The 19,240-nt window shown below is 47.7% G+C and overlaps 2 protein-coding genes across 2 annotated transcripts in view; one reads left to right on the top strand and one right to left on the bottom strand.

Moving 5' to 3' along the window:
• RRP12 (ribosomal RNA processing 12 homolog) overlaps positions 1-9,791 on the bottom strand; it is a 29,173-nt gene extending 19,382 nt beyond the window's left edge. Inside the window, exons 1-10 of the mRNA XM_005885415.2 lie at positions 9,405-9,791; positions 8,694-8,923; positions 6,193-6,276; positions 5,037-5,113; positions 4,394-4,499; positions 4,077-4,193; positions 2,848-2,986; positions 2,630-2,757; positions 1,338-1,436; positions 652-743 (exon numbers count right to left, since the gene is read on the bottom strand). Coding sequence (XP_005885477.2) covers positions 652-743; positions 1,338-1,436; positions 2,630-2,757; positions 2,848-2,986; positions 4,077-4,193; positions 4,394-4,499; positions 5,037-5,113; positions 6,193-6,276; positions 8,694-8,923; positions 9,405-9,684 — 1,352 coding nt within the window. The 5' untranslated portion in view covers positions 9,685-9,791. The remainder of the gene's footprint in view (positions 1-651; positions 744-1,337; positions 1,437-2,629; positions 2,758-2,847; positions 2,987-4,076; positions 4,194-4,393; positions 4,500-5,036; positions 5,114-6,192; positions 6,277-8,693; positions 8,924-9,404) is intronic.
• A 9,324-nt stretch (positions 9,792-19,115) lies between these two features.
• The window catches only part of PGAM1 (phosphoglycerate mutase 1 (brain)), a 7,150-nt gene continuing 7,025 nt past the window's right edge, over positions 19,116-19,240 (top strand). Inside the window, exon 1 of the mRNA XM_014532629.1 lies at positions 19,116-19,121. Coding sequence (XP_014388115.1) covers positions 19,116-19,121 — 6 coding nt within the window. The remainder of the gene's footprint in view (positions 19,122-19,240) is intronic.

The following is a 19,240-nucleotide window of genomic DNA, read 5'->3' as shown; positions in this document are numbered from 1 at the left end:
GGGGGGGGGGGGGGGGGGGGGGGGGGGAACAGGCCAACGGAACCAGAACCCTTCAGTGGAGGGAGGACAGACACCCAGGTGGAGCCTCGGGGGCCTTAGAGACCCTCCTTCCAGGCAAAATGCAAGTCACCAATTGACACACTGATTCCTCTCAGCCTTACTTGGGAAAAGTGGGATTGTCAAGAGGCTACTGTATTAAATGGTCAAGTTCAACTGTGAGTGTTATGACAGACAAAAAGCAGAAACTGGGCTCACAGGACTATCCCAGAAGAGGGGACCATGAACTCAGGTGGGGAGTGGGAGAGAGCTGCAAAGTGGATGATATCCTCTGAGCAGGAAACCAACTGCACAGGATGCAGCCAGGGGTGACAAGATCAGATGGCACTTGGGCCCCACCCGCGGGCAGTACCCTCAACCCATCCTTGCGGCTGGCTGGCCAACGCTTAGGCATCAGCCCCGGCTAACACAGGCTGTGCCACCCAGCCCCATGCCTCATAAAATAGGAGGTGGCTGCTATACACTCAACATGGAACTGCCGCCATCCCCAGGAAGCTGAACCCTCTCCAGCTTCCAGCTCATGTCCTTCCCATCCGCACCGCAGGGCAGGTAGCCTGGCTGGGGGCCCGGGGCCACGCCTCCACCTCACCTTACCTGACCAGGTTGATGTGAGCTTTCTCCATGACCTTAAGCCAGGCCAGCAGCGGTTGTAAGTCATTCTCACTGGGAACGTAGTCATACAAGGCCTAGAGACGAGACAGGAAATAAGTACGTGTCTGAGCAAATGCGTTCAGCAGCAGCCCAGTGACAAAGACCCCTTCCATCCCGAGGCCCCAGCATGTCCCACTGACAGGCCTACACATGCGGCCCCAGAATGCAGCGCCCCCTCGGCCTCCCAGCTCCATGAACCCTTCCAGTTCTGCTTCTATACAAGTTTCTAGGAGCAGTGGAGTATAACTTGGGTCACAAAACCCATTGTGAACCTGACAAAAGCCACAGAGCCCTTCTCTGGAAAAATGAACATGAGCTCACATTTTGCAAACAATGTGGGGGAGTTTCTGCTCCTTCCCCAAATCCACCCACAGGTCCCTAAGGTTGAGAACCCCTGCTCAAAACACCATGAGACCTTGCTGGAATCATTAACTACCACCAAGTCAAGGGTCAGCTCCTCCAGCTCCTGTGGGTACGGATGTGGCTTTGGTGGAGTCTCCTGGCTGCCTGTCTACCACTCTCCTGCAATGGGGCAGCCCAGCCCAGCCCACTCAACCTCACCCTGCAGACAAGTAACAGGACCGCCCCACCCCAACACAGCCATGCCCCTCCCTATCGCCAAGTCTCACCGTGATGATCTGGGCATTGAGCTCTGCAGGCAGGGTACCTGGGCCAGGCTTGGCATGGAAGAGGCTGTGAAAGGCCTGCATGGCACAGGCTGTCACCAGCTGGAGAGGACACATAAGCTTAGAGAGCAACCTGCAAGCCCTGGGCTCCTCAACCTCCCACTCCAGCCAGTGTGCTGGGGGAAGACTCAACCCCTAAACCTCAAACATGCCCTCCTCCCCCGCACCTGGACACTCAGAGAACTGTCACTTTAGTAAACCTTGGCAGCCAATAAAAAATTTTAAATGACTTAAACAAAGACAATCTAGAAACATGAACAAAGTTATTTTTTTGTTGTTAATCCTCATCCAAGGATATATTTCCATTGATTTTTAGAGAAAGTGGAAGGGGAGAGACAGAGAGAGAGAAACCTCGACGCGAGAGAGACACAGCAATTGGTTGTCTTCCAATCACACTCCAACCGGGGCCGGGGATCAAGACTGCCCTTGACCGGAATTGAACCCGAGACCCTTCAGACCAACACTCTATCCACTGAGCCAAACTGACTAGGGCATAAACAAAGTATTTTTAACATAAAGGGCTAAAAGATAAAAGAGCAGGTGATGAATGGTCTGGATACCATCATCACAACTGTATTTCATGTATGTTAACTTATCCAAAGAGAAAATGTCTGAAAGGATACACAGTTAAGTTGTTGGCACTATTTATCTTAGGAAGTGAGAGTCGAAGGGAAAACAAAGACTTGTATTTTTTACTTTATAAACTCCTGAAAGTTTTTTCCCTTTTAAACGGTGATCATGCTATTTTTAAAATATGTGTATGAGTAAACACTACAAGAGAACACATAAAGATGAACAGAATTGTGCTAGGATGGCAGAAATGTAGGGGATCATTCTTATGTATCTTTAACATCATCACAGACGTCAGTAACTTAGGGGGGAAAAAGAGAAATAACTGTGACCGTGGTTCGAGTAGAGCTCAAGGCAGGGAGAGGACGGACGCTTTACCATCCCACCACAGTTCCAGCTCACTCTGCTCTGATCGCTGAGGCCAGCTCCCAACTAGGCCAGGACCCAGAAGCCAGCCCAGCCTGCCTGACACTGGGGATGAGATGGAGTCCTTGGTTGTAGCTAAGAGCAGGGCCAGGGCAGGGAGACACTCAGGCCCTGCCTTTGGCCTGACCAGGGAGTCCCCGAGAGCCGGCACCACGGGCCTGGAGTCTGCAGCTAGACCCCCACCACCCTCAGACCACCCTCAGTGTGCCCCTGCCCGCTGGCTCTCAGCCTGAGCTCACCACATGGCTCAAGGTCATGACCCTGAGGAGAGTCTCACTGCAGCTCTTCACCAGGCCCTCCGGGAAGCAGGGCAGCAGGTCCTTCAGCAGTGTCAGCATGTGCAGCGTAGTGGTAGCCTCCTTGGAGCCTGGCAGAGCAAGGGGAGCTGAGACTCCAGCCCACTCACTGCAGCGGGCCCTGTCCTCCCCACAGGCCCCACCCTCAGCCTGGCTCCTACCTCCAGACTTCTCAATCTCCTGGATGCAGAACTTGGCGGTGGACGTGGCAGCAGGGTGGTGGGCAGGAGCCTTCTCACCAAACATGAATTCACTGCCCTTGATGACCGAGCACACTCCATGCTGGGCAGCCTTCCGGATCTGAGGGGTAAAAGAAGGGGGTGAGGGCAGGACCAGCATTCAACCAGCAGCTGGGGTGGCCGGCACAACCGCCCACCAAAAAGTAGTGACCACACACCGCCCACATGGTCAATGCTATGCCTTGGGCCAGAGCTATGGAGTGAGACAAACCCTGGCTCTAATTCCTGCTATCCTCCTAACTCACCACACAGCCCTAAGCAAGCCAAGCAACTTAATCTCTGAGCTTCCATGTCCTCATCTTTACAGCAGGGAGCCATTCACTCATTCAGTCATCAGCAACATTGAGTGTCCACCAAGCCAGCACTGTTCTTACACTGTTCCCAGTGCTGGCAGCGTGGCAGTGAACAGAGCACACAACTCATGTTCTACTTGGGAGGCAGAAACAAACAACCATACACCAGAAGGCAAAAGTACTTTGCAGACAACAAAACAGGGCTATTAATCTTTATCTGACAGTCAGAAAGGTGTCACTCCAGTCAAGTGACATTGTAGCAGAGACCGGAGGAAATGGAGGGAAAGTTCACACGGATACCCATGGAAAGAGGCGTGAGCCACCTGGGACAACAGAGCTCAGCCCAGTGCGCGATGACTATGACTGGTATCACTATTACATGCTTCCTGCCCTGAATTTCAGGAGGAAATGACGGCCAACCAGCACTTACTGAGCACCTGGACTGTGAGGACCACTGGAGCCTCCCCGCACCCTCACAGCAAGGACGATATTATTAGGCTTCTTTCTCAGCTGGGAAACCGAGGCTCAGAGATTAAGTAACTTGCCCAAGGTCGAAGCACACGCGGTGAGTCCAGTATCCAACTCAGGTCGGTGTGACTCCAAAGCCCCCTCAGCCCTCCTGCCACTGTAACTAACCTGTCACCACCCAGTGAGGCGGCAGAAACTCAGAAGGGCCTGACAGTGAACATCCCTCCTGTAGGAGCTGCCCCTCGCTTGCTGGGAGCTGGGCAGGGGACCTCAGAGGCAAGAAACAGAACTTCTGGGCCCGCTCCCCATCCCACTCAGACAAGCCAGCCCTGCCCCGCCCACCCCGAGTGGCTGATCCATTCCCATATTCTGGGGGCCCAGCAGTCTCACCTTGGGCTTGGCGTGCACGGTGAAGCTCAGCAGCCCGTGGTACACCTGCAGGGTCACGGGGTAGCCCCAGGCCTCCAGGTCCTGCTTCCGCAGAAGGGTGGCCAGGCACGAGAGGACCTTGAAGAGGAGAGTCAGGGTCTCTCAGCTCAACCCTCTTCAGCCAGGCAGGAAAAAAGCCCAGCTTCTCACTGACTCCACCAAATCCCAAAGGGAGCCACCTGAGGGTCCAGAGTGCCCACACCCCTGTCAGGGAGCACCCATGCTTTGGCCGCTGTTCTGGAAGACAATGGAGGAGAAACTGAGAACCAACTACTAACCCATCGGAGGGCAGAGGTGGAGCCACTGCTGGCCTGGCCTGACAGGATACTCATGAAGGCTTTAGAAGTATCCGAAAACTTCTTAATGAGCACAGGACTGGGCACGCTGCAGGAGAGAACAGAGAAAGTCAGAGTCCCAGCGGGGCCTCCGAAAGCAGCTGGTACAGCCCCGCCCTGGTCTGAAGGAGGAAGCTGGACAGAGGGAGGCAGCACTGGCCTGTCACTCAGCAAGTGAGCAACAGTCAAGACAAGAGCTCACCCTTCCTGACACCCAGGCAGTGAGATCTCCATGGCACCTGAGCGGCCTGCCTCCCTCGCCTTCTTCACTACCCATTCTCTATACTACCCACTAGACGGGCCCTATAAACTCACGCCGTTCCTCTCCCCACCTTCCCCCTGGCGCCAACATTCCACCCCATCACTCCTGCCCCACTGACTGCACCAGGGCTGCCCCCTTGCCAGGCTCCAGCACTCAGGTTCTGTCTACAGGCTCCTGAGCCGCCCCTGAGCCTGATGCAGAATGCCACCGATACTCCAGTATCCTTTTGTTTTGTTTAGCAATTCCTTGATCCTGCTCCTCCTGTCCAGACTCCCTTCTCCTCTCCACAAAGAGCCTTGGGTCCAGACAGAACCCAGGACTCACCGCTTCAGGACAAGGTTCAGCAGGTAAGCAACAGCAGCCAGAGACTCCGGGGACTCCACCGCTTCCATTGTCGTCATCTGAGGACCGGATCACAGGGGGTGTGAGCAGGAAATGTGCCATGCTGGGCAAGCTGGGTGCTGGGGGGCACCATGTGCCCAGCAGACCAGTTATGACCAAGAAGGTTGTCAAACGTTCAAATCCCTGAGATGCTACTGTTTGTCTTGGGCTGGAAACAACCTTTCTGTGACTCAGTTTCCTCACTGATAAAATAGGGAGAATAGTGCTTAAAAGTTGTTGTGAGGCTTAACTGAATTAACACATGTGAAACAATTAGAATCCTGCCTGGCACACGATAAAAACCTTATACTGCTATGTAATTTACTCCATTTTTTCTAGAGCAGAGATTGGCAAGCTATCTCTGTAAAGGGCCAGATAACAAATATTTTAGGCTTTACAGTCTTTACGGTATCTATTGCATATTCTTCTTTGAGTGTTTTAACAATCCTTTAGAAACATAAAAACCACTCTTAGCTCTCAGGCTGTAAAGAAATAGGCCATGGGTCAGATTATGTCTTTGGGCAGTAGTTTGCCAACCCCACTCTAAAGTAGTGGTTCTAAAAATGATTGAGGATTCTCCAAAGGTTCTGCTTGTGTAGGTTATACCTACTGATATGTGCCACAATAGAATTAAAACTGAGAAAATTTCAAACCACAAGAATATGAAAGCACAATTCAGTTAGCTGTCAAAATAATGTCATCAGACATCACGTAACTTCTGGAACACTCCATGGTACACTCATGAGTGAGAAAGAGATAAATGATGTTCTAATATTATTATGAAAATAATTCTGACCTAGTCAACTCCCCAAAAGGGTCTTGGGGACCCCCCCAGACCACACTTTGAAAAGCATTTTTCTAGAGGATCCCCTGGGCCTTACTCAGCTTCATAGATCAAGGGGATAAAACCGAAAGTAGTGAATTTTTGTTTTACACGAAAATGCAGCAAATACCACTAGCCTTTCCAAGCCACTGGAGAATGACTGACGTACTTTCACCAGTTCAGGTGGTCCTTCGCTCCCCATATGCCAGGGGCACCGTCTTAGAGACTGAATAACTGGCTGCTCTGAACACCCACCCCCAAGTCACACCCACTCACCAGGGCTGCAAAGTACTCAGTCTCCGTCTCCTTCCCTCCCTGGGAGCGAATCACCTCTGTGACAGCAGCCAGAACCGCACAGATCTGCGCACGAAGGAGAAGGCACCTGTGACATCTATTACACATCTAACCCACCCGACGGTCTCCTCGTTTCCTTGCTGCTTCACAGATTAACCTTCGGGTAGCCCAGAGGTTGAGCAGCATTCAGAGACAGAGGTACACACCACAGAGCCCAGCACACAGGAAGCTTAGAACATATTTGCCAAAATTCCACCCCTATGATGCTATCTCTTATAGAAATACCTGCACAAACGTGTGAGCATTTTATGTACAAGTGTGTTTACCGCAGCAACAAATTAGAACAACCAAGCAGCCACCAAGGGGATTTAATATGATACTATTATCATTTAATAACTAATGACAGACTCAAATACTATGTAACTATTGAAAAGAATAAGGAACAACTATGTACATTAACACAGAATTATTGTTTAGTGGGGGCGGGGGAGCGGGAGTTGTGGAACACCACATATAAAATATAAACCTAAACAAAATGTAGATAAAATATACAAAAAAGTCTAGAACAGTAATGTTGACAAGAGGTTACTGTGCATCTGAAATGTGGCTAGTGTGATGGAGGAACTGAATCTTTAATTTTAAAATTTTAATTAAATGTAAAAACAAATACTTGGTCTAGTTACTGGAAAACACAGATTTAGAACTTGTATATATACACATGAATCTACTTTTGCAACTGTAAGTTTTATAAACTCTAAATACAAATCAAGCCCTAGCCTGTTTGGCTCAGTGGAGAGAGTATCGGCCTGTGGCATGGATTCGATTCCGGTCAAGGGCACATGCCCGGGTTGCGGGCTTGATCCCCAGTAGGGAGCATGGAGGAGGCAGCCAATCAATGATTCTGTCATCATTGATATTTCTATCTCTCTCTCCCTCTCCCTTCCTCTTTGAAATCAGTAAAAATATACTTTTAAAAAATGCAAATCAAGTATTTCCAACAAAGATATAGCATCCAAATGGAGATTTTAAGGGTAAAATACATACTAGATTTTGAAGACTTAGTATGATAAAAATGTAAAGCATCTTATTTTTACATTGGTTATATATTGAAATTATATTTTGGATATACTGGGTAAAATCAAGTATATTATTAAGATTAATTTCCTGGCGGGGTGGCTCAGTCAGTTGGAGCATTGTCCCATACACCTAAAGGTTTCAGGTTCAATCCCTGGGTACATGAATCAATCAACTGATGTTTCTCTCTCTTTCTCTCCCTCTCCTTCCCTCCATCCCTTCTTCTCTCTCTAAAAAAAATCTATGAGAACATACATACCCCCAGGTGAGGATTTAAAAAAATATTAATTTCACCTGCTTTTTATGTCCTTTAACATAGCCACGAGGAGATTAAAATTATATTTATAACTTGTATTACATTTCTGTTGGACAGGGGGGTCTAGGGAGATATATAATGATCCATTAACAGTAGCCACCACGAAGAAGTTGGTAAAACAACTTTCACATTTCATTCTACTCACATCATTTTGCTAACATTTATAATTTTGACATTTTTCTTTCTTTTTTGTTTTCTTAATTCTCACCCAAGGATATTTTTGCATTGATTTTTAGAAAGAGTGGAAGAGAGGGAAGGAGGGAGGGAGGGAGGAGGGGGGAGAGAGAGAGACAGACAGACAGACAGACAGACATGTGAGAGACAAATCAATTGGCTGTCCGGGCCGGGGATCGAACCTGCTACCAGAGGAAGAGGAATGTGCCCTTGACTGGGAATCGAACCTGCAACTCTTCTGTCTGAAGGCTGACGCTTTAACCACTGAGCAAACTGACTAGGGCTCTTTTTTTTTTTTTAAATTATAAGAGAAAGTTTATTTAGAAAGTTAAAAAGATAGAAGTGAGCCAGATGGGCTGCTTAAGCTTAGGAAACAAGTTACAGAAGCAAAAGAAGGGCCCTTGGAGCTTAGGAGATGGAAAGGCAAAGGTAATGTTTTGGGGGAAACCAAAGGGGACTGGAAAGGCTCAGCGTGCTCCCGAGAAGGAGAGCACGCTGCCATTTTTCATTTAAACAATGAAAAGGTATAAATATACATAATTTGAAAATATAAACTAAAAATAGTAAATTTAGTTGTTACATAAGTAACATTTTCCAACCCGTTACTTGGCATGAAATATTCGACAAATGTTTCTCAAAAATATTCTTTGTAAAAAATCCTGTTTAGCTACAGTTGAAGAGAAGAATGGGAAATACTTCTCCCATGAAGGACTTTACACTTGAGCAGGGGAGATGCTGTTAGAAAAAGCAGAAAGTGGAACCTGCCCCAGGAGAAGTAATAAGTAGGGAACACCAAGGGTCGGAGAGGTGACGCATCATCCAGAAATCCCAGCTGCTGTCACCAGACACCAAGGAAATAACAAGCATGCGTCTGGCCCCTCTTCCCTATCATCCCACACCCTCTGACCCTCCCCGCTACCTCCTTGTGGGCGGCCGAGTTGGACTCCCAGAAGCGCTGCACTTTGCTGAAGGTGACGTTAGTGCAGTCCGAGAGGCCGCTTAGGAAGGTGGCCGAGGACTTCTCCGTGAGAGCCGGCGCCTCCTCGTCTTCCATAGCCGCCTCCGCGGCTTCGCTCTTGTCCAGGCGCAGGGACCCTGACTGCAGCTCATTGTGCAACTTCAACGCATCAACTGTCAGGTCGCTCTTTCCTGCAAACCCGAGGCACAAAGTAAGACCCCAACTTCTACCCTTCTGTCCAGGAGAAAAAGCATCACCTGTAAGAAACGAACCGGTGGAATCCAGGCCCCCAACCCAACCCGAGAGGCTGAATTCTGAACGCGGTCTTTCTCATCAGCCCACTGTACGCCTAGAACTTAGAAAAGCCAAAAAGGGAACCCTCCTGGTGAAAGTTTCTGCTTCTCTGTCCTGATGGCAGAAGCGCCGGTGGGAACCGGCTGGGGGCTGCACTCAGGGGCATGGAACATAAATGAAGGTGAAAACGCTTTGAGAAGAGCCACCAGATTAATTATAGCCACGAGCGCCAACTCCGACACCCTTAGACAAGTCATTTCCCTGCTGTGGACTCAGTTTACGCAGCTGTTAAATAGGCCTGTACAGCCGGCTCCAGGCCTGACAGTCCATGACAGGACCAATGCCTGGGCCAGAGGGGCCAGACCCTTTCTCCGCTACCTGAGGGCCGGCTGAAGAAACGGCTGCGGGCGGCCTGGCGGTGGCGGCAGATGGCGGGGTTGCTGTCGCTGCTATGGCCTTTCTTCCAGCGTTTCAACTTGGCCGAGACTCCGGAGGGCAGCTTCCCGGAACGACCCATGTCGGCTAAGTTTAAAGGACCGGCTGCCAGGGACGCAGCAACACGCGGAGAACCCACGTGGGTTCTCAGCCCGCTCCGCTTCCTCTTCCTCTGGCGCCACTTCCGGATGTGCGGCCGTTGCCATAGCAAAACAGTCAACATCCGGTTCTACGTTTCCTCCAGACTCTGGATTCATCGGAGGGCCTCGGAGATTTGTCGTTCAGGAAGAAGTTGTGTTGCTAAGGAATCCCCTCCACTCCTACGCCAGGGCCACGGTTCTTGGCCACAGGGGTGAGCCATATAAAACTGGAATTCCTTTGCAGGTTAAAAAACAAACCAACTTACATTTATATTTTTTAAAACCTAATTTCAGAAGTTAAGCATAGAAACATTATTTGAAAGAGTCAAAACCTGGCCAAACCTGAAAGAGCAAAAAATCAGTTTGGCTGAAAAGAGAAAAAAACCGTGAGTGATGCTCTAAACCTGCTTACCTATTTTCATTTATTACTGGCGATACCCAATGGCTAAGCCAAGCATGTCAAACTCAAAGGCTACCACGGGCCAAATAAACAAGGTTTAAATTTATGTGGGCTGCAAAAAAACAAAAGCTTCAATTTTCATAGAAATGTAGGTTTATTTCGATGAGAGACATGCTGAATACAAAGGGCAGAAATAACAGTAATTGTTAACATAAAATAATAGATTTTAATAAAAATTAATATTTGTTCTTGAACATTAACTTACCAGACACTGAATAACTGCACAAATTAATAAGCGTAACAGAAATAAACTTACTTTTCTTGTTCTCTGAAAGCGAAATATTTCCTGTTGCACACACCAAACAAGTCAGTCCAAGACTAATAACGTGGCCATCGGCTGCTAAAATATTCGCTGCTAGTATTAGTGGAGAGAAATGGTGCACCTGCGCGTAAAGTGCATAAGGGAAATGAATGCAACACTATTATAGTAATCAGTCATTAACGAACGTTGTAGTTTGTTATTAATAATTATGTATAACAGGATATTGTAAAAATTAAGTTATGAATTTTTTATTAAAACGTTTCTTACATACTGTTATATTTGCTGGGCTGCAGAAATATACGTTGTGGGCTACATGTAGCCCGAGGGCCGAGAGTTTGACATGCTTGGGCTAAGCCAGCCGTGGGCAAACTACAGCCCACGGGCCGGATCCGGCTCGTTTGGCTGTTCTATATTGAAATAAAAAAAAGACCGTACCCTTTTATGTAATGATGTTTACTTTGAGTTTATATTAGTTCACACAAACACTCCATCCATGCTTTTGTTCCGGCCCTCCGGTCCAGTTTAAGAACCCATTGTGGCCCTCGAGTCAAAAAGTTTGCCCACCCCTGCTAGCCTGTCCTGGCCAGATGAACAGCACTCAATCCATGCTTGTTAATTTCCTCTTCTAATTCCACTTCAGAACCAGCAACCAATCCAGAATTCATTCTCAGTTCCCTGCAATCCGCCCCCAAATTTTTTAGCCAGAACCCAAACCTTACAAAAGATGCTACCCTCCCCTCTTTTGTGAGGAATTCCCTCCCTCACTTCAAATAAAAAAAAACCAAAAACTGATTTTGTCAGATTAAGACTTGATCCTGGTGGGTTTTGACTGGTTAGGCTTTAAACAGTCATTTTACAATTTTTTTAGCTCCTATTAATAAGACACTTTGAAAGTCAATCTAAATCAGTGATTTTCAACCAGTGTGCCATGGCACACTGTTGTGCCACAGAGGCACACTGGCGTGTATTGCAAGAATTTAAAAAACATTCAATACACGACTAGCCAGAGGCACTGACCTCTTTTCCCTTAGGTTGTCAAATAAAAAAAAAATGACAACAGCCAATGCAACAATAACTGTCCCTGTGAATAAATCAAAATTATACCTATTTTTTTTGTCCTATGGGCAAAAAATATAGCATTTTTGGTGTGCTGCAGAATTTTAGTAATTAGTTTATGTGTCCCATGAGATAAAAAAGGTTGAAAATCGCTGTTCAAAATGAACCAGAAGTCAACAAAGTTTTTACATCCAGCTTCTTTCACTTGCAATGGACGGCAGCTGGGAACACAAGCTAAGCTAACCAGATGCTGGACTGGACTGTGCTTTAATATGCAGCTGAGAGTCTAGGCAGTGGCCTTAATCCTGGCCCTGCTAAAGAAAAGATGGACTTCTTCCATGGCAGGACCGATGGAGATGAGACCTTGGAGAGAAACTCCCTTAATCTTACATCATCAAGAGAGCTTTCCACAAAACCCATGATACCCCATACTCCTGTGGGGGCCTTGGGAAATTCTTTTCCCCCACAGCACCCTAAGAACTCTACTTCCACCAATAACACTGTGATCTAAATGTTTGTGTTCCCCCAAAATTCATACGTTGAAATCCTAACTCCCAAAAATAATAGTATTAGAAGGTAGGATCTTTGGGAGGTCCTTAAAAGTCTTGAGGATGGATCCCTCATGAATGGAATTGGTGTCTTATAACAGAAAGTCCAGAGAGATCCCCAACTCCTTCCACCATGTGAAGACACGGTGAGCAAGGCAATGACTATGAAATAGAAAGCAGGTTCTTACCCAACCATGCTGGCACCCTGATCTCAGACTTCCAGTTGCCAGAACTGTAAGAAATAAATTTCTGGTCCTAGCCGGTTTGGCTCAGTGGATAGAGCATTGGCCTTCAGACTGAAAGGTCCCAGGTTCGATTCCGGTCCAGGGCACATGCCCAGGTTGTGGGCTCGATCCCCCATAGAGGGCATGCAGGAGGCAGCCGATCAATGATGTTTCTTTGTCTCTCATCATTGATGTTTCTTTCTATCTCTCTCTCCCTCCCCCTTCCTCTCTGAAATCAATAAAAATATATTAATAAATCAATAAATAAAATAAAAAAAGCTAGTTAAGGGTAAAACCCTACAAAGAGGCAGCAATACCAACCAGGCAGGCTGGGATTTTGCAAATCAGATGGGGAGATGAAGAGGCCCATGGTCATGACAGCCTTCCCATCCTTTCTCTAGGCAGAGACACCTGCTGGCTTCCAAATGAGTCTGCATCACACTGGATAGAGCCTGTGGATGAACCACTAATCTGGAATGGGCATTGGCGAACTACTGGCCCTCCATCCTGAGATAACTGCTCAGAGCCTCCTCCAGGTAGCATGTGGTGAGAGAACAGATGAACAGAGACTCTCCCAACCCTGCACCCCAGGGTTCACTTTTTTGGTAAAGAACCAACCTCCCCAACCCTGAATTCTAGCAACATCTTCCACTCGGAAGCATTGGCCATTGCCATGATTAGCCACACTACAGATAGTGAATGAGGACCACTCACACCTGTAGGATGGGTCCCCTGGTTACACCCTCTGGGTTAGAATCCAAGGACTACCACTTGCTGTGTGACTTGGAGCAAGTCACATTCCTCTCTGAGCCTCAGTTTTCCTCACTTGTAAAGTGGAGATAAGAAGCCATAGGGTTTATGAGAACTAGACAAGATAAGACCTGTAATTATAAAGTGTTTATTAGCACACTGCTCTGCACATAGTGAGTCGACAGTAAGTGGGTACTAATTATTTTTATCCAAAAAACTCTACTTGGGATCCAGAACACTTTCTCATTTGTTATCTAAGCGAGGAGGGCAGAGTGAATGTCCTCATTTCACAGATGGGGAAACATGGGGTTCAGTGATACCCCAAAGATCGCTCAGTCGGTCAATGGGCAGAAGCCACGAGATCCAACTCTAAGCCCAGGAGCCCCTTCTGTAGCACTGCTCTCAGAACCATCTGTGAGGCTCATGTGGAGGGAACAGGGGTGCTGCACCCAAAGCACTGAGCCCAAGGGGAGCAGGAAGGCCATTTTTAGGTCAGTGGGGCTGTAATCTGTGATGACACGGGGCAGGAGGAAAGGGAAGTTGAGGCCTAGCCTCTTGCCCCAAAGAGGAAGTGGATGGTCTGGGTGCCAAGCTCTGGGGGAGGGAGAGGCCTTTATCACCCTGGGCAGCCCATCATGACCAAGGCGATGGAAGTGCAGCTGCTCCAGAGCGTTTCCTTCCACAGCTGTGCTAAAGCCCACACATCCTAGGTGTGACGGGCAGGTGGCTGAACTTTCTGAGCCACAGTCTCATCTAAAAATGGGGTTGCTGCCCTAGCTGGTTTGGCTCAGTGGATAGAGCGTTGGCCGGTGGACTGAAGGTCCCAGGTTCCATTCCAGACAAGGGCACACGTCTGGGTTGCAGGCTTGATCCCCAGTAGAGGATCCCCAATGATTATCTCTCATCATTGATGTTTCTGTCTCTCTCTCCCTCGCCCTTCCTCTCTGAAATCAATTTTTAAAAATTAAAAAAAAATGAGGTTGCTGTTCTGAGTCTAAAACGAAATATTGTGTGCGTGGCCGGCGTGGCTCAGTGGTTGAGCATTGACTTATGAACCAGGAGTCCTGGTTTGATTCCCTGTCAGGACACATGCCGCGGTGCAGGAGGCAGCCGATCAATGATTGTCTCTCATCATTGATGTTTCTATCTCTCTCTCTCTCCCTCTTCCTTCCTTTCTGAAATCAGTTAAAAAAATTTTTAAATGAAATATTGTGTGCAGAATGCTTAGCCACATGCATGGCACATCACTGCTGCAGAAGACCGAGTGGCCCTCAGCTTCCTAGGGGCACTAACATTTTATTTGGTCAAAGAAGAGCTTTTAGCAAAAGAGCTGGCTTCCTAGAGTAAGTCTGAGGGAAGGAGCAAATGGCCTAATGTGCTAAAGAGGAAGTGTGTGTGTGTGTGTGTGTGTGTGTGTGTGTGTGTGTGTGTTTCCTTCCCAGCATGAAAAGGACTGGAAACTGAGAATGGCAGACAAAGGTAGAGACTGTCCCCAAGGGGGAGCCCGCCTTTCCCCACCTGACAGAAGGGAGTCTGGGTGAAGAGAAACACCGTGATCTCCACTCTAACCTGGCATCCTGATGCCTGAAAATGCATTCTTTCCCCCAAATTAAACCTTTCTTCACTAACCACTTCAAGCCCCTGCCCCTCATTCTGGTCAGGACTTCTGTGTTGGTAGGGAAAAATCTTCAGCTGCCATAACAGACTCCTGGCTACCATGGCTTAAACACCCAGGGTTAATTCTTTCATATCCAGGAAATAGGGAGGCAGGTGGGAAGTGCAGGCTGGCGTGGTGGCTCCACAGAGACTTCGGGATCCTGGGCTTCCTCTGCTTTTCTGCTTCACTCTCCATGCTGTGTGCCTTCTGTGCTCAGTGTCACCTCATGGAGGTCTTTCACTCCACGATTGGTACTTGATCAGGGAGATACTCTTCTGTGGCAAAAATAAATGGGAAGGGAAGGCTCAAAGAGGCCTTTATTGTTTTAAGGGATAGTGGAGGACAATATGCTGTGACCTCTGATTATCCTAATCTGAGCTTTTTGTCACGGCTTAAACAATAAGCTGGCTGTTTGAAAGCCCTTAGGGACCTGGCCCTGGCCAGGCAGCTCAGTTGTTTAGCGTTGTCCCCATAGACCAAGGTTGTTGGTTGATTCCCGATCAGGCACCTACAAAAAGCAACCAATGAATGCATAAGTAAGTGAAACAACAAATTGATGTCTCTCTCTCACTCTCACTCTTTTTTTTTGTCTCTCCTTTCCTCTCTCTAAAATTAATTTAAAAATATTTTAAAGAAAGCTGTTAGAATTCTGAGAATTTCCCTGAGGCCTGAGGAATTAAAGCTAGAAGGGAAGCTATCTGCCTTAAAGATTTAGAGGCTGTCTGGAGGCCCTTGGCAGAGATGAAGGCTCTGTCATAGATGAGTGCCTCTGACCCAGGAGGTGACAGCTAAGAGGATTCTGGAGCACAGATGCCCAAGCTCATACTTCCTGCAGGAAGGGGACGTATTAGCCGTAGTTGCTCCCTGAAGGGCAGTGACCTAGTTAGGAGTCTCAGGCTATTCTGTGATCTGAGCCCCTTGCACTTACTTTGTTCTTAGAATACGTGAATGCACCCAGACTCAACCCAGGAATCAGCCTGACAAATGTCTGTGTGCCTTGTGTTCAGTAGAGATAACAGTTAAAATTAAAGAAAAAATGTAGTGGCAGGCAAAACACACTGGTTTATCCTCACCCTTACTGACATTTGAGAACTCACCTTGGCTTGATAGGCTCTAAGCTTCTTCCCAGATTTCTTTTTTTTTTAAATATATTTTTATTTATTTCAGACAGGAAGGCAGAGGGAGAGAGAGATAGAAACATCAATGATGAGAGAGAATCATTGATTGGCTGCCTTCTGCACACCCTCTACTGGAGATCAAGCCTGCAACCTGGGCATGTGCCCTTGACCGGAATCGAACACGGGACCCTTCAGTCCGCAGGCTGATGCTCTATCCACCGAGCCAAACCAGCTAGGGCTCTTCCCAGATTTCTGATGCTGCAATAGATGTTGAATGGATCCCCATCTCTGCCCAGGAATCATGGCTTCCATCTGCAAAGCCTTGACGGTCCTCACAACAGTCCTTCTCATCTCCACCCACCCCACCCCCTCTCGGCTCCTGCCTCTCTCTTCCTGACACAGCAAGCCCCAACTTGGGGGCCCTTATCCTTGGTCATCTCTAACTTCTTACTGATGACCATGGTCCCTGCTTACCTCCTGCTCTTCTGAAAGGTTCACCTCACTTTCTCATCTGTTACATGAGAACTGGGGATGCCAGGAGGTGGGGGCTTGCAGTTGAGGATTTTCAAGGTCTCTTCCAGGTCAGACACTCAGAGATCCTGAGGGAATCTATCAAGGGAAAGGCATCATGCTCAATGCATATGCCCATCCTCAAGGAATTTCTATTTGAGTAGATCTGATGCATACATTAAAAACCCCCACAAAACTCTGATGATCAAAGTAGATATCCTGTGAGGTTTGTAAAATTATCAGAGTTCCTCAGATTCCAAGGAGATGAGAGACTCCTTCAGGAGGCAGAGGGATTCCTGAGCTCCTTCTCAGGACTGTTGGCACAGATGCCCCTGGCCTCCTGCCCAACGTATCCTACTTATCTCAGTTCCAACCCCATTGAGCAAGCCCCCCCCTGCCAGGCATCCTTCTGGAAGGGAAGTCTGTCCATGGACCTCCAGACTCACATCCTTTGAAATGGTACCCTTCATTAAATCTTTTTTTTTTTTTTGCCTCCTTGCTCACACTGCTAATAATGTTTATTATTAATATGTTAATAATATACTTGTTGCCCTAACCAGTTTGGCTCAGTGGATAGAGCGTCGGCCTATGGACTGAAGGGTCCCAGGTTCGATTCCGGTCAAGGGCATGTACCTTGGTTGCGGGCACATCTCCAGTAGGAGGTGTGCAGGAGGTGGCTGATCGATGTTTCTCTCTCATCGATGTTTCTAACTCTCTATCCCTCTCCCTTCTTCTCTGTAAAAAATCAATAAAATATATTTAAAAAATAATATATTTGTTGTTATTTATGGCTATTTACCAGGTACAGAGCTAAGTGCTTCCCACACATCATCTCTTTTATTTCTCACAACATAATCATATAAATATGACTAGAGGCCCAGTGCACGAATTCGTGCACCAGTGGGGTCCCTCGGCCTGGCCTGCGGGATCGGGTCAAAACCTACTCTCCAACATCCCTTGAGGGGTCCTGGATTGTGAGCGGGCACAGGCCAGGCCGAGGGATCCCGCCAGTGCACTATTGGGACTGGGGAGGGATGAGGGAGGTTGGCTAGCCAGGGAGGGACTGCAGGAGGGCTCCAGGGCATGTCCGGCCCATCTTGCTCAGTCCTGATTGGCCAGATCCCAGCAGCTATCTAACCTACCAGTCGGAGCATCTGCCCCCTGGTGGTCAGTGCACGTCATAGGGAGTGGTTGAGCAGTTTTAGCATATCATTAGCATATTATGCTTTGATTGGTTGAACAGCCGACCAGATGACTGGACACTTAGCATATTAGGCTTTTATTATATAGGATTATTGACCCAGTTTACAGATGGGGAAACTGAGCATGAGACGTTAAGCCACTCATCTTAGGCCCCACAGTGAAGCAGAAACAGAGACGTATTTGAACTCAGATTTCCCCTTCTCATACTTTCTACTCATTATAGAAATGTGAGGTCCTGGCTAGACATAATTTTAGAAATCTTGAATAGAAGCAGAGAGCAGGGGGAGGAGAAAGGAACATGGTAGGAGTTAGACTGGGAGGGTACAGTAGGGTCAAGGCAGAGGGACAAAAAGTGCAGTCTGAAAAGCCAATGTTAAGCTCTTCCTTGGAGGGCCTGGGCATCAGGTTTGGGATGACCAAGCAGCAGGAATGACCAGAGGGAGAACTTCCTAAGAGGAAGTCACACCTGGTGTCCTTCCACACGGTTCTTACTTTGCAGCCCTGGGATTTTTGTGAGCCCCAGGTACAGCTTTTTGTGCAGGATTCATCCCAGTCACTGAATTCCATCTTCTCCCTGCTGCAGAGGATAGAAGCAGTGGAGCACTGTGGTTAGAGTACATACTAGGCAATTGGACTGCTTGGGCTTGAATCCTGGTTTCTCGTCCACTTCTGAGATGTGACTTTGGACAAATTATTACTCTGGATCCCAGTTTCCTTATCTGTGGAATGGAGCTATTACAGTCCCTACATTGTACACATTGCTGGAGGGTTGAGATAATACAGTAAAAACTTGACACACTAGACGAACAGTGGCTATTACGATGATTTATCTACAAGCCAGTCTTATGTGTGCTTGGATTTGGGAGCCAGCCAGCCTGGGCTTGAATCCTGGTTCCTGTAACCTTGGACAAATGACCTCATCTCTCACTTTCCTCATCAGTAATGGGAAAACCTGCTTCATAGGATCCTTATGAGGATGTGAAGAGTAAATGAGTTAAGGTTTGTAAAGCACTTATGACACTGCCTGGCACATAGTATTTGCTTCATAAATATGTGTTAAAACCTTTTCTAGACTCTGTCAAAACACAGCACAATTTCACTCTGGCATGGGCAGCACAGAGCTGTCCAGATAAGCACATATTTAACCTGCTAATTGGGTGTAGGGGAGGAACAGACGGAGACTCCACTTGCTGGAATGTTTGGAAGGGCTTAGGGTTTATTTGCTTCTCTGTTGGAGGTCCAGGGGGTCTAAAGGCTGTGAGAAACTAGGAAGTGTGGGATAAACAGCTCTGTGTTCAAAAGAGCATGGCTTTAGCCGTGGGTTTGGCTCAGTGGATAGAGCATAGGGTCCCTAGCTCAAATCCAGGTCAGGGCACGCGCCCGGGCTCCATCCTCAATAGGGGGCTTGCAGGAGGCAGCCAATCAATGATTCTCTCTCATCATTGATGTTTCCATCTCTCTCCCTCTCCCTCTCTCTCTAAAATCAATAAAAAAATAAAATAAAAATTTTTTTAAAAGAGCATGGCTTTGGAACCTGCAGTCAGAGCCAGTTTCCTCAGGTGTAAAATAGACCAGTGTCCACGGAAATGACAGCAATACAACTATTTACCGAGCATCTTCCAGGTAGGCACGAGCTAAGCGTTTATGATGCCCATTTACAGATGAGGCTGGGCGAGGGTACACGAACTGCCCAAAGATGCAGAGCAAATGAACTGAAAGCGTGAAGATGCGTGTATGATTCAAAATCTGCGTGTGGCGGAGCTAAGTGCGATTCAAACGATAAGGGCCATTTTACGACAACAAAAGGCTTATGAATGATCGCTCTACTGGGAGGGCAGGGTGTGTTTCCCA

The sequence above is a fragment of the Myotis brandtii genome, unplaced genomic scaffold (assembly GCF_000412655.1).
Source record: "Myotis brandtii unplaced genomic scaffold, ASM41265v1 scaffold902, whole genome shotgun sequence".
Lineage (NCBI taxonomy): Eukaryota > Metazoa > Chordata > Mammalia > Chiroptera > Vespertilionidae > Myotis > Myotis brandtii.
This window is presented reverse-complemented; position numbering and strand designations above follow the sequence as displayed.